The sequence below is a fragment of the Alosa pseudoharengus genome, unplaced genomic scaffold, assembly GCF_046254945.1.
Source record: "Alosa pseudoharengus isolate Yale_2024_CS ecotype anadromous, Long Island Sound unplaced genomic scaffold, YU_APseudo_1.1 YU_APseudo_1.1_scf_9, whole genome shotgun sequence".
NCBI classification, from domain to species: Eukaryota; Metazoa; Chordata; class Actinopteri; order Clupeiformes; family Clupeidae; genus Alosa; species Alosa pseudoharengus.
In genome coordinates this window covers 26508480-26523270 of record NW_027468881.1, presented here as the reverse complement: position 1 = coordinate 26523270, position 14791 = coordinate 26508480, and the positions used below count along the sequence as shown (strand labels likewise).

General features: G+C 42.5%; 1 protein-coding gene across 1 annotated transcript in view; it reads right to left on the bottom strand.

The window, feature by feature from the left end:
• The window catches only part of nphp4 (nephronophthisis 4), a 94656-nt gene that overhangs the window by 61359 nt on the left and 18506 nt on the right, over positions 1-14791 (bottom strand). The window contains exons 4-7 of the mRNA XM_076276499.1: positions 12992-13155; positions 12635-12696; positions 6133-6288; positions 2638-2771 (exon numbers count right to left, since the gene is read on the bottom strand). Coding sequence (XP_076132614.1) covers positions 2638-2771; positions 6133-6288; positions 12635-12696; positions 12992-13155 — 516 coding nt within the window. The remainder of the gene's footprint in view (positions 1-2637; positions 2772-6132; positions 6289-12634; positions 12697-12991; positions 13156-14791) is intronic.

Genomic DNA, 14791 nt, shown 5'->3' with positions numbered 1-14791 from the left:
GTCACAGCCTGTTTCCTGGTTTCACTACAGACATTGCATCAATCAGAAGCAAATTATCACCTCACACACGTCACAGCAGCCAGGCACCTGGTGAGGCTGCTACACACATGCCAGCTAAAGTGTGTGCATGAGAGAGAGGGTGTAAGTGTGCATTCTCACAACCGGCGCAACATCATAGAATGCATTTGAACAGATTCACGCCCCTTTTTAGGGGAAGACAAGTTAGCATTACATTATTGATTCCAGTGGGAAAGACAGCTAGTAGTCACACATTACTTCTAGTTATTAATTCACAGGACATTAAATCATTTTGCTAACACAACGGTAATGAAGAAATATGTAACTGACTCATGTCGACTCATGTACATTACCAACCTAATTAGTTTCCAATACCCCAATGTTGAGGACAAATTTAGCCCGTAGCTAACACTTACCATAATATCCAATGTAAAATGTTAGCTTGCTAGGAACTTTAGTATAATATAGTCAATTATCTCAACTAGTTTTTGGGAAATATGTTCGTATTTCAAGTGATAGAATTAAGGGTTGACTTACAGTATGTTTAGTTGACGTTATGACATATAAAGTTAAGCTTGCCGAACTTAGTTATACAGTCAGCCACAGGCAGCATGACTGTGACTAATCGTTCGTGACACTCCTATTCCATTTTCCAGTAAACTGGGAAAAAAATAGGAATGTAATGGTCACCTTAATCCCATGAACACACAAATGACTCTCACACCAACCTTATTTTGTGCCTTTTATTCACGTTTGTTCAAAGATTTAGTAAGTACAAGCCCCACTCACTCCTCACTTCAATGCAGCTCAATCGAAACGGTCATATTTCCCCTAAAAGGGGGCTTGTACGTAACCTGACTCTCGCCAGATGAATTTCTTTCCGCCTAGCTCCACGTAGTTCCACTCACAACCATCTGGGATCGGTTCCGTCGGAGTTTCATAGATGTGACGTAGCGTAGAAGCGACTGTGAGACTGTTCTCAGCGTCACAGGTTGGCTTCGATGTGCTGAAGTGGTTGAAGTAGCATGTCAATAGATGATGGACAAATGGCTTATCCAATCATATGCAAGGATTTTTTGTTAAGGCCCAGCCTTCTGAAGCACCACTCCAATGGATCGATCCCAGATGGATGAGTGGAGCTAGGCGGAACGAAATTCATCTGGCGAGAGTCAGGTTAGCTTGTACGTATAGCACATACAAAGTTCCCGGATGTGCCGCTTGTCCGTATGCGTGTGTTTTATTACACTACGGCAACATCTATCTATCTATACAGCAAGGAATGTCTGTATGCTAGTGAGCGTGCCTGTTCTTTGCATATCTTTGAACCGATTTGTTTCGACCAACTTCCCATTTGGCAGGTGTACTGCTAAGGCCACAAGTGCAATGTTGAGTATGAATTTTTTAGATGTGAAATGCAACAAATGTAGTTAAAAAAAAACAACATGTCTGACCTGATATGTGAACAATATGGCAGTTGCCTCTGGATGTGGGCACAAAACCCCCCGGGCAGGAAACCCTTTGGCGGATCCTGACCTCAGCAATATGCCACTACCGAGCATAGCAGAGCATAGCACACTCTGGCACATTCTAAATTCGCAATGCTGTTGAAACTGTCATTCATTTATTCAGAGTGCCACACTGAGCACTCTGGGCACTGCAGCTGAAGGAGCAGAGCAGCAGAGTATGACATCAGTCTAACTGGAGCTTTCCTACAGGAAGGTACGGTCAGTAGGGCCACAGCACTGGAGAACAGGAAGGTACGATCTGTATTGCCGCGGAACTAGAGAACAGGAAGGTACGATCTGTAGGGCCACAGCACTGGAGAACAGGAAGGTACGATCTGTATTGCCGCGGCACTAGAGAACAGGAAGGTACGATCTGTAGGGCCACAGCACTGGAGAACAGGAAGGTACGATCTGTATTGCCGCAGCACTAGTGAACAGGAAGGTACGATCTGTAGGGCCACAGCACTGGAGAACAGGAAGGTACGATCTGTATTGCCACAGCACTAGAGAACAGGAAGGTACGATCTGTATTGCCACAGCACTAGAGAACAGGAAGGTACGATCTGTAGGGCCACAGCACTGGAGAACAGGAAGGTACGATCTGTAGGGCCACAGCACTGGAGAACAGGAAGGTACGATCTGTAGGGCCGTGGCACTAGACAACAGGAAGGCACAGCGGAGGACTATACCATCTCCTTTACACTCTGCTGTCTTTCCGATTGCACCTCCTTTGGTGTCATTTCGCCTTGTTGGACATGGAGGCCAAAACAACATAAAGGGATACTACTGATGACTAAAGGTTTCCTCTGCACAGCAAGCTTTCAGTCATCACTTCAGGGGACGTTGCGCCCTTTCGGTTGATTCACCGTCAGAACACAAATGTTCTCTTAAGGGATAGCCGGCATTATAGCTGCATTTTGTATTATGACTGGACACTTTGACATCAAGTCTTAATTCACAGATTCTCTTTACATTTCACTGGTCACAAAACAGGCCATGGGGTATACAGGTACAAATACACACACACACGCACACACACACACAAATGTGCAGACACTCTTCTACATGCACAAGGACACACACAGAGATATATGGTGTGCGAGAGACGACTCACCGTGTTATGGCTGTCAGCTGTGAGCAGGTGCAGCAGGTCTTGCTCAAAGCGCTCCAGAGAGGGGGACAGCACCAGCACCAGCCTGTCCAGCGTGCAGGACACACTCTTCAGCACACGGGGCTTACGCAGCCAGTCTGAGGAACAAACACACCTTCACTGACACACACACAACGGATATAGGGTACTACAGGACGATAGATAGATTAGATAGATAGATATACTTGTGGTAAGTTGGTGCCACAGACAGACAGACAGACACAGACACAGACACAGACACAGACACAGACACAGACACACACACACACACACACACACACACACACACACACAGCAGTTAACAATTTTGCACACACACAAAGGAGGATGTCGAGACATCAGTTCATGTCCTAAAGCTCAAGAGCAGTCAGGTTATGCAGCATGATCCACAGCACACAAGCAAAATAAATGTTTCTTTGTCTGTATTAAATGTCTGTTTATTACTTTTGTTTTCCTCACGTCGGGTGCGACAGAATGTCGGGGTGGGATTATGGATGTTTTTTTGTCACATTGTAAAACGCCTCGAGAGAAATAAAATTAAGTTTTGGGGTGGCCTATTCAAAGTCCTGACTTGAATTCAAGTAGGAGGCTGTGGCAAGACAGCTGAAATGGGCAGTTCACCGTCCAATGTTGTTGATTTAAAACAATTCTGCAAAGACGAGCAGACTAATATTGCTCCACAGCGATGTAAAAAAACTCATCACAAACATTAAATTGCAGTTGCTGCAGCCAAGGGTGGCACAATCACTTATTCATTTAGTGTGGCAATTGCTTTTTCACATGGGCGACTGAATAACTCTTCAATTCCCACACCCTGCGTCCTGCTCTTTTAATGAACACTTGAAACTGAAACACACTACTACTCCAGCTCCAGGACTCAAGGCCTGCCTTTAATGTCACCACATTAACTGCAGACATTTGAGGGTTTTAATACTGCTTTGGAATAACCATCACTGCAATCCAATATTTAGCAAGGAATCAGACAAGACGTTGAATAAAAGATTTGAATAAATCTGAAATCACCAAACACAGTCCTAGACAGCACCCTTCTCAAGATCGGGATATCACTAACTTCGCAAGCATCTATAATTCAATGTCTTCATTCATTTTTTACAGCTTCCACTGTAGTCCTTAGCCTCTACTGTCAACATGAACACACACACACACACACACACACGCATGAGTATACACTACTATGCTACATGCAGTATGCAACTACAGTAAACAAATTCAATAGTGTAGCAATACTACATCACATAGGGAAGAGGATGACACGAAAAAGTAAAATGCATTAAAAGGCATAACAATGAGAGTACATTATAAAACTGTACAAGTGAGCAGACCTGGTGCTCGGAGTGCTGATTCCACTACATCTTGAAGGTTCTCCTATTCACACATCTAACTGAAATCTGCTCACAAACAAAATACATAAACAAGTCGCTTCTTACACCTGACCTCACAGAATTATGCATCACACATTTCCAACGGATGCATGTCCCGTTCCAGGCTACGGACTTTTGGTGACAGAGCCTTCTGTGTTGCTGCCCCCACCCTTTGGAACAGTCTACCTCTCCATATCCGCCAAGCCCCCACACTGGCTACGTTCCAAAAGCACTTTTATTCACTGAGGCCTATGGTCCTTAACCACCCTGACCCCCAACCCCACTTCTACCCCCTCCTCTCTTCTCCCCTCTATTCCCCTGCCCTATCTCCTTTTGTAAAGCAACCTTGGGTTACTTGAAAGGTGCTATATAAAACCAAGTTATTATTATTATTATTAGTATTATTATTATTATTATTAAACCAGGACACACAACTTCTCATTCGAGCGGTCTGTTCATCCATACATGCACTGAAGTGAAGACTATAATGGGTTTGGCATGTCGTTTCTCAGTCATGAGCATGTCGTTTCTCAGTCATGGGTGAGGACAGTTTAGAACTGAAGCAGCAGGAATTCCCCAGGGGCCAACACAATGGCCAAAACACACAGGACCCTTTCAATCTGTTCATAGAGGGTTTCCGGCTGAAACGTTCAAAACCAACACAGATATTTTGAAATGAAAATGAATCAAACTTAACTCGTACTGCTCTATGAAATGTCAACTTCAAAACCTTTTTTGTCAGTCCCAAAGTTTCCATAGTTCAGTGTTGTTTTCTGTGCCAAGGGGAATGCAATAGAAATGCACATGTTTACTTATGCTATTGAAAGAGTCTATAGCATTACATAAAATCCCCATAGACTTGTTTCCATCTAGTCTGCATTTGTGTCAATGGATCTCCAGCTGTCACCATGGCAACTGCATCTCTGGTGTCTGACAATGAAAACACCAACGCAGAAGAAAGGTCCGTGAAAGAAGTCTGCTACCAGCCCTTATCCTGACACAGATCAGTCCAGGCACCACCTAGTTCTTCTTCCTACCTGCTGCCCCATTTTCCAGTCTGACCACACAAGGGAGTAATGAAACAGCACCACCGGACACAAATTGAGAGGCTTGCATTGTTATGTCCCTGTGACGGTGAAAGAGTTGATCTGTTATGTCCTTATGATAGAGATAGCTGGTCTGTTATGTGCATGTGATGGTGAAAGAGATGGTCTGTTATGTGCTTGTGATGGTGAAAGAGCTGGTCTGTTATGTGCTTGTGATGGTGAAAGAGCTGGTCTGTTATGTGCTTGTGATGGTGAAAGAGCTGGTCTGTTATGTGCTTGTGATGGTGAAAGAGAAGGTCTGTTATGTGCTTGTGATGGTGAAAGAGATGGTCTGTTATGTGCTTGTGATGGTGAAAGAGCTGGTCTGTTATGTGCTTGTGATGGTGAAAGAGCTGGTCTGTTATGTGCCTGTGATGGTGACAGAGCGGATCTGTCATGTGCCTGTGATGGTGGCAGAGCGGATCTGTCATGTGCCTGTGATGGTGACAGAGCGGATCTGTCATGTGCCTGTGATGGTGGCAGAGCGGATCTGTCATGTGCCTGTGATGGTGACAGAGCGGATCTGTCATGTGCCTGTGATGGTGAGAGAAATGGCCTGTTATGTGCCTGTGATGGTGAGAGAGCTGGTCTGTTATGTGCCTGTGATGGTGAAAGAGATGGCCTGTTATGTGCCTGTGATGGTGGGGGAACAGACACCCCCTTCCCTCCCCTTCCTGAGTTCTCTTACATAACTCCTCCCTGTCACAATAATCACATTTATAACAGGACCTCTGAAGCACCCATACAGACCACCATATTTACACTGGGGTGGATGAGGGGAGAAACCTGTGCTTGTGAGCATGCATGCTTCTGTCTATGTGTGTGTGTGTGAGTGTGAGAGAGAGATAGAGAGAGAGAGAGTTTGTGTGTGTATGTGTGCGTGTGTAAGGATGCGTGCGTGTGTGTGTGTGTGTGTGAGAGAGAGGGAGAAATAGAGAAAGAGAGAGAGAGAGAGAGAGAGAGAGAGAGAGAGAGAGAGAGTATATTTGTACCTGTGCTGTCAGACAGCTGCACAACCCCAGGGATGCTTGTATGACCCGACACCAGCGTGTTCTGAGGGAAAAGATGTATGATGGGAAGGAGGGCAGGGTGGGTTTGGAAGGTGTAGAGGAGCTCAACGCCATCCATCACTGTCAAGTGCCTGTTCACTACACACACAAAAACACACAAAAACTCTGTGAAAATGCCATTCCATTGCACACATATGCACACAAATACAAAATGGCTCTGCTACTAGGAGTAGAAAAGGTTATTCCATTGCATAACACATACAGTATTATGGTATTTTCAAGAACCACTCAAGGACCCTTCAGACAAATTGCATATGACCCCTCCAACGAAATATAACAAAATATAATAAGGTGAAATTATCGTTGTAATTGCTAATATTATTACAAGATTATTAATATAGCCGCACGCTGCAATGGCGGGCCCGAGCACCTGCGGGCCGCAACCCGTGACATTTCGGAATCCAACAAAGCCCCGACGTCGTCCGTTGTAATGTACATATTTAATGCGTGCTATTTGTTTTTGTATTTTATTTTCTGGCACACAAAATTTCAGATCAATCAGTCAAAGCATTGAACATTTTTGGCACATTTCCTGCTTAGCCAGATGGTGGCACTATGCTAGGCATGTGAATTACACATGTGAATATCGTCACAATAATGATATCTAATATTTTGTAAAGTTTCAGATCAATCAATAAAGGCATTGCCAATTTCTGGCACATGTTCCTGCTTGGCCAGGTGGTAGCGCTATACCAGGCAGGCCCATTGGGTGTCTGGATATCATCATAATCATAATATCAGACCATTCATTCAATGCACTTTATGACACATTTCCTGTTTATATGGTGAGATATTATAATCATGACATATTACAACATATCAAAAATCCCATCGCAATTTAACATCAGCATTATCTTGCCATCATATTTGCCAAATTTCACATGAATCTGACAAACCGTCTAGGAGGAGTATGTTCAAATCTATCATGTGGCATCAGTGTTCTTATTGTCATTATCATGGTATTCAATAACCTGTGAAATTTAAAACATTTCAAGCCATGCATGGTGAATTAAGACACATTTATTGTTTATGTGGAAGGGTATTAAAATTCATAGTGTCGCCATTTCGTCAACATATCAAAAAAAGCTTCACAATTTAGAATCAGAAGCATATTGGCATCACGTATACCGACTTTCACATGAATCGGATCAACCGTCTAGGATGAGTACATTAAAATTGGTCATGTCCACAACGCACAAAATCCCAATTACCTCACTTCCTGTGGGCGTGGCTAATGGTATGTTAATACAAAGTTGATTGTTTTTGGGAGTTACACACACTCACCAAATTTGGTGTGTGTATCTAAAACTATATGCCAACCACAAGTCACAGTGATATAAGAGGGCGCTATAGAGTTCCTGGGCCAAGCCCAGTGCCAAGGCTTTTCCCCTGTGTATTCACGGTACCTCTTGATGTGTGTGCCAAATTGCATGCGATGCCATTTTTGGCATCACAATTCATCACATTTTAGTCCACACAAAATCCCAAATACCTCACTTCCTGTTGGGCGTGGCTAATGCATTGTACTTACGAAAGTTGTTCATCTTGGGGAGATACACACACTCAAAGTATGTGCCAACCACTGGATCAATGACCTAAGGGGGCACTACTGAGCCCCTGGGCCATGCCCGGGGCCAAGCCTGTGTAGCCATTGAGATACCAGATGTGTGTGCCAAATTCCGAGACTTTTCATCCATGTTAACCACCTCAAAAATAGCAAAAAGGTGAACAAATAATAATCTTTCCAAAAACAATAGGGCTTTGCACCTCTCGGTGCACCGTCGGTGCTCGGGCCCTAATTATTGTTGTACTAAGTACAGTGCCCTTAGAAAATGTGAACGCAGGTGTAACATATGCACCACAAGTTGCACAGCCCGAGAGTTGGGCTTACAGTTCAGGCACCGTGTGATGCACGGGCCGAGAGTTGGACTTACGGTTCAGGTATCGAGTGATGCACAGGACGAGAGTTGGGCTTACGGTTCAGGTATCGTGTGATGCACAGGCCATGGCTTATCCATGAGCAGTCGCAAACAAGTCTTGAGCACGTAGAGAAAACACAACAGTTGTTGCTCTGCACATTGCCAGATGTTTTATGCTCCTCATTCAGCTGTGGATAACAGTCTTGCTCCTCACTGTTACACACACCCTTATCCCCATCACTACAAATTAACAGCACTTATTCGGTTATCGGTAAATCGTTAAGACTGATGCGCATATATTCTCATTACTGCCCACATCAGAAGCACAGGAGATGGCACAATTTTGACATCTAGCTTTGCAAACCTTTCTTGCATTGCTCAAAGCTTGAGTTTAGGAAACAGTCCTTAGGGGTAACCTTAAACTTAAGCCCCGTCCACTCAGAAACAATGACTGGTATTTTGGTGAATGCACAAGTTTGTATAGTTTCGGCCAACAGCATTTTAGGTGTTTGAAAACAAACTTTTATGAAAACGGGTTCCGGAGTGGGAATTTTTTGAAACACTGCCCTGGCGTTGCTGTGTGGAAAGGCAAAATGCAACTTTTTGAAAACGCTGCTGTCACAGTCCTGATGACACAGCTCCACCCCTTACCTACATGGCAGGACATCCCAAACAGTCTGTGTCTGTCAGTCAGTTTGTCATATTAAAATGTTTTTCTTTACCCCTTGTAGCTACCTTAGAAGCACACCGGTTAAGTTACCATTACTGCAAGGCCAGGGTTCCCTAGCTCTAGCATGGCAAGCTAATGTTAGTTTCCCAGTGTAACTTGCTCTACACCAGACCTAATACCATACGTAAAACGACCAAAGCATAGTTGTCACAAATCATGATCTTGAAATGAACTATATTAGTTTTACAGTTGAATTGAAAACGTAATTTTCTAATGCCAGTCTGACACGAATGCTCCAGCTGTTGTTGTCTCTTCTCATAGATAACTACTAGATGTCGCTTTTGGCTTCTCAGCATGTGTGTGCCACCGCCATCTTTGTCCTGATGAAAATGCGTCACCTTAGACTGTCTGACACAGACTAAATAAGCTAGGGATGCGAGCAACAGAAAAAATGCCGGACTTTTGTGCTGCGTTTGGTTGTTCCAATGGAAGGAATTTGAAAAGTAAAAAGCAAGAAATAACATTTCACAGGAGCTCGTAGAAAACAAATGTACCTCCGCGCTACTGCGGGTCACATCTAGCGAGTGACTCTGATGAAGACGTGGCACACGTCGAAACGTTAGTCCTTATGTTGAGACCTTAAATAAAAAATACTTAAATTCCACATCTTTGTCGCTCCGGTGAACTCTCTCTCTTCTACATTTTACAGGAGCTGTTAGAAGGCCTACTACATATTATATTTATTTTACTCCACGTAAATATTGTTGAATAATCTGTTTTTACATGAAGTTTATCCATCTTTAAAGGCACACTATGCAATATTTTCACCTTTATGAAGCCAATTTGATGGTAAACGAACTTGTAATAGGTGAATCGTTCACTTAGCATAGCTATACAGCATAGACGTAGCAGGTCCCTACCGAGAAAAAACAGCCATGCAAATTCCAAGAGCGGCGCCCCACCAAAACTCGGGAGAATTGTGAAACATTAACTTGTCAGTAGATATAGCTCTTTGGAGATTTTTGCCTGTTCACCTCCACAACAAAAGCATTTGCATTGTGTACAGGGGGGATAAGTCGTGAGAAGTTTGCTATTTAGAATAGCAGAGTAACACATAAATACATCGGGACTCTAGAGGGAGCTCTAAACTTGCCAAAAATACCTAAACCTGCATAGTGTACCTTTAAATATGAATCAACATCCATGGCCATTGGTTGAGCAGTGTATGCGGTTAAGGCTTTATAGCCCAAAACTCCTACAGGTAGGCCATTGGTTGAGCTATGTATGTACTACAGCCTTTTCACACATTTTTTGTGTTTCCGTGTGGACAAGGATGTTTCTGAAAAAGACGCTGTTTGGACGTGAAACTTTCTGAACACAAATCGTGAAGATGGGGCCTTAGTGACAGAAAAGGGAGAGAGATAGAGAGATGGAGAGAGAGAGAGAGATATATATAAAGATGGAGAGAGCGATAGAGATAAAGATGGAGAGAGATAAGGAGATGAAGAGAGATAAAGATAGAAAGAGAAAAGGACGCTCTGCCCCAAACATTAGTTAGCCAATGGGCAGAGAGCTCAGAGTGGCCCTGCTACAAATCCGTGCATGCAAAATGACTTCTGTATGATCAGAGGAGAAGAGAGTGTGGGAGGAAAAGAAAGGGATAAGGGGAACAGACAAGAGCATTGGGGAAAAAATGAGAAAACATGGAGGGAGATGAAAGAGAGGGAGGGAGGGAGAGAGAAGAAAATACTTTTTTATGGGCTTCCCTTCAAAAGATTTAGTATTCTGATATAACTTGCTTTCAGGGGAGTATAAATGGGTTTGGTGGTTACAAGATTTCCCATTTGATCCTGATACTGGACCACTTAAATAAAGGAGACAACTGTTTTGTCCATCTTCTCTAAAAAAAAGTATGCAATGCAAAACATCAGTATTTCAGGCTACTTCATTAAAGACAGAGAGGTGTGATTATTCCTACAGAGAAAGTCCTATAGAGAAAATAGCTTTGGTCCAGGATTACATATATGGGCAAAATATGGCTGCTTTTTTAGCTCCTCTGGGGAGGTCTACTGCAGATTTACAGATTTACAAATGACATTGATAATGATGACGATTTACAAATGACATTTCATGAGAAATGCATAGACAAAGTATACAATATTTAGGTAACGCTTTAGAATAACATGTGCTTATTAGGTATTAACAGTGCATAATAAGCAGTTAACAATTCATTACTAACAGTTAGTTAACTGTTGTTATCCTTTAATAACATTAACTAACTGTTAACATGCAGCTTGTAAGTGATAATAAGCAGCCTTTTAAGTTACTTACAAGCATATTTGTTAACAGTTGTAAGTGTTAACAAGCAGCTTGTTAATGCTTGTTAATGGTGTATAAGACAAAGAGGTGGATAACTAATACGCTTATAAGACCTTTCTTACCTATTTGTAGTAAATTTTGCAGCCCCCCAATCTAAAGCGAGGACCATGTAGCCTAAAGTTCCACAAGCCCAACCTTCTATCTCTCTATCGAGCTTGGTTTAGCTGTGAGAAATACACCTTCAAAATTGTTGCAGTGAGCAGGAATCGAACCCCGGTCTCCCGCGTCAAATAGTGCATCGCTACTTGTTGAGCTACACTACTGTTCCTAATTGGCTGATGGAAAATATTCCGATGTTCTATATCATACTAGCTATGCTTTTTACAAATATGTTTCTGATGGAAAAGTGGTGTTTAATTTCCATAATCTTTGTTCAGTGAACGCATAAAACAGTTTGTCAGTTTGTCAGCAGTATAAAGATATGCCAGCTTTGTATATAGTTTGGTTACCTAGCAACCGAGGCTTAAAGACGATAAGTGGGTGCGTTCAAAGCTCTGGTTTAAAGTTGCAAACATAGGCGAACGTTCGTGATCGATTTGAAACATGTTTCAGTTTGCCTTGAACAGAGGCGAACATTCGTGGTCTGTTTCTGCATTAATTAAACACCACTTTTCCATCAGAAACATATTTGTAAAAAGCATAGCTAGTGTGATATAGCACTTCGGAATATAGAATCAAAATAAACAATTTCATCAGCTGTACAAGAAAAGTAGTGTAGCTCAGTAAGTAGCGATGCACTCTTTGAAGCAGGAGACCGGGGTTCGATTCCTGCTCACTGCAATAATTTTAAAGGTGCATTTCTCACAGCTAAACCAAGCTAGATAGAGAGATATAGTATAGAGAGATAGAAGGTTGGGCTTGTGGAACTATAGGCTACATGGTCCTCGCTTTAGATTGGGGGGCTGCAAAATGTACTACAAATAGGTAAGAAAGGTCTTATAAGCGTATTAGTTATCCACCTTTTTGTCTTATACACCATTAACAAGCATTAACAAGCTGCTTGTTAACACTTACAACTGTTAACAAATATGCTTGTAAGTAACCTAAAAGGCTGCTTATTAACACTTACAAGCTGCATGTTAACAGTTAGTTAATGTTATTAAAGGATAACAACAGTTAACTAACTGTTAGTAATGAATTGTTAACTGCTTATTATGCACTGTTAATACCTAATAAGCACATGTTATTCTAAAGCGTTACCAATATTTATACTATTTGTACCTACAAATGTATATTTACAAATAGGCATGTACTTGTACAAATCATTGCTAACTGTACTCCTCTGTCTGTCAACATAATAAAGCCCGCCTCATAGAAGATTTGTGGATGATTGTATGCGCAAATCATTTTGAGACAAATCTCTCTCCACAGTGGCTGGGCTATCAGTGAGAGTGACACTTGTGAAATGAAAGAGGTGAGAAACCAGGTGTTATGTGATATGTGGAGAGACACTCACATTCAACATCTCGAACACTGGGAAGGAGCAAGGCCCGAGGCGTCCCATTGTACAAAGGCATCCTGCGAGAAAAAACAACATGTTAGCTTTGCAATGTGATGATGTGATATGTCACACAATGTCAATAAGTAAACACTACCAAGTAGGGTGTCATATTTCAAGAAAAGATCTGACGTTTTACTAGAACCAGACAGGTGAACACTCCCATAAAAAAAACTGAGACTGAATGCTGAAGTTAAAGGCAACTCGAGTGGGATGTTTAAAATATGTGGCCTTATTGTATATGTTGCAGGAATGTGGACATATTGTAGCTAGAATTGTATGATTGAACATCTGTGTCTAGTGTCTACACCAAACCTTTGGTTTCCAGATAGCGATGGCGTTCCTGTGGCACCAGAGAAGAGCGGGAGGATCCCGAAGCCACAGCCTGTGGCATGCTGGGAGTGGAGAGACACCACCTCCACTAGCTCCACCACCGCCACCACGTAGGGCAGGCACAGCGAGGTGTGGAAGTAGACCACCTGGGGGGGAGGGGGTCTGTGTTTAGCTTGAAAGCCACAATAATACTGAAGAAAACAGACATTTAAGTCTGATATTCTGATATTTAAACTAGCAAAGCGCATCGATTCCCTTCACACAGAAGTACAGTATGCACACACACACACACACACCTCAAACAAACAAGCGGCTCTGTCTCACACTCACACAGCAGACGGATTTTCTGTAGCACGTACAGCCCTGTAACCCTCAACCTACTAACAACACTGATTCTCTAATCTCAGGTGTCATCTGCAGCCGTGATGGAGCAGTGGCAGCGGCGCCTGACCAGTAGTGACCTGAACTCCTGAACCTGCTGTTGAGTCTGTTGCTGATGCTGTTGTGTCACGTTGGATAAAAGTGTCTGCCAAATATCTGTCCCCTTTACCGTAATCTAGCAAACCTTTTCTATCTCGTTTACATATTTACTATTACTGACTAGATAAAAAACATTTTTTATGCAAATGTGATCATTCAAGCGTAGTTAAAGGGTGAACATATTTTAATTTCACGCAAAAGGCTCTACGCAACATTGTACATGTTTGGTTGTTGTATCGTGTGTGTGTGTGTGTGTGTGTGTGTGTGTGTGTGTGTTTGTTGGGAGGGGTTACAGATGCTGCATTCATTAGCCTCATCTTCAACATTTCCACACTGCAAAAGTGCAGCAATTTGGTACATAAATCTTTCAGCAGGACAGTCTCAGCTCTGGGGTGCTCTTTAAAGTTTGATCACCAACTCAGACCCCTCAATAAAGTCATTACAGTGAGCCACAAGTAGGTCACTGAACTTAACTTCCAAATGAAAAGTACATAATGTAGCTGCTATTGTGTGCTATTATCTCTCTCTCTCTCTCATATATACATATATAGATTATTATAATATATTATAATAGTAACTCTCCTATTGACCTCTGTCAGCACTGAACACTGGGGACAATCAGTGGCTCAGTGTGACAGACCATGATCTTTGCCCCAGCACCGCCCTCACATCCTCATTGATTAATGATATGACATGATACAGTATATGATATATATATTTAGCCTACTTTATTGTCTCAAAAGGGAAATTTGTCTTGGACTCATGTGCTGCATACAATGCCTACAATCCAATCAAAACACTCACAAGACAGACACAGCATAAATAACACATGACAGACTGGGTCGCCAGCAGAGCAGCGCCACCGGAAGAGAAGTGAGAGAGACACTGATCATCAACCGGAGGAGCTCAAAGGAACCATATGAGGGAACTGTGTATGAAGGAACTGTATATGAGGGAACTATACATTATATGAGGGAACTGTATATGAGGGAACTGGGAACTATATATCGGAGAACTATATATAAGGGAACTTTAGGGAACTATATATGAGGGAACTGTATATGAGAGACCTGTATATGAGAGAACTGTATATGAGGGAACTATATAAGAGGGAACTTTAGGGAACTGTATATGAGGGAACTGTATATGAGAGAACTGTATATGAGAGAACTGTATATGTAGTATGCGCCTTTCCACTGCAGGAAGTTGAGGGACACTGAAAAAGCCTATACGTTTAGAGGAACAGCCCAACGCTTGTCCCTTTCTTTTTTTGGCTTTACAACCATGTTGCAGTAACTACCT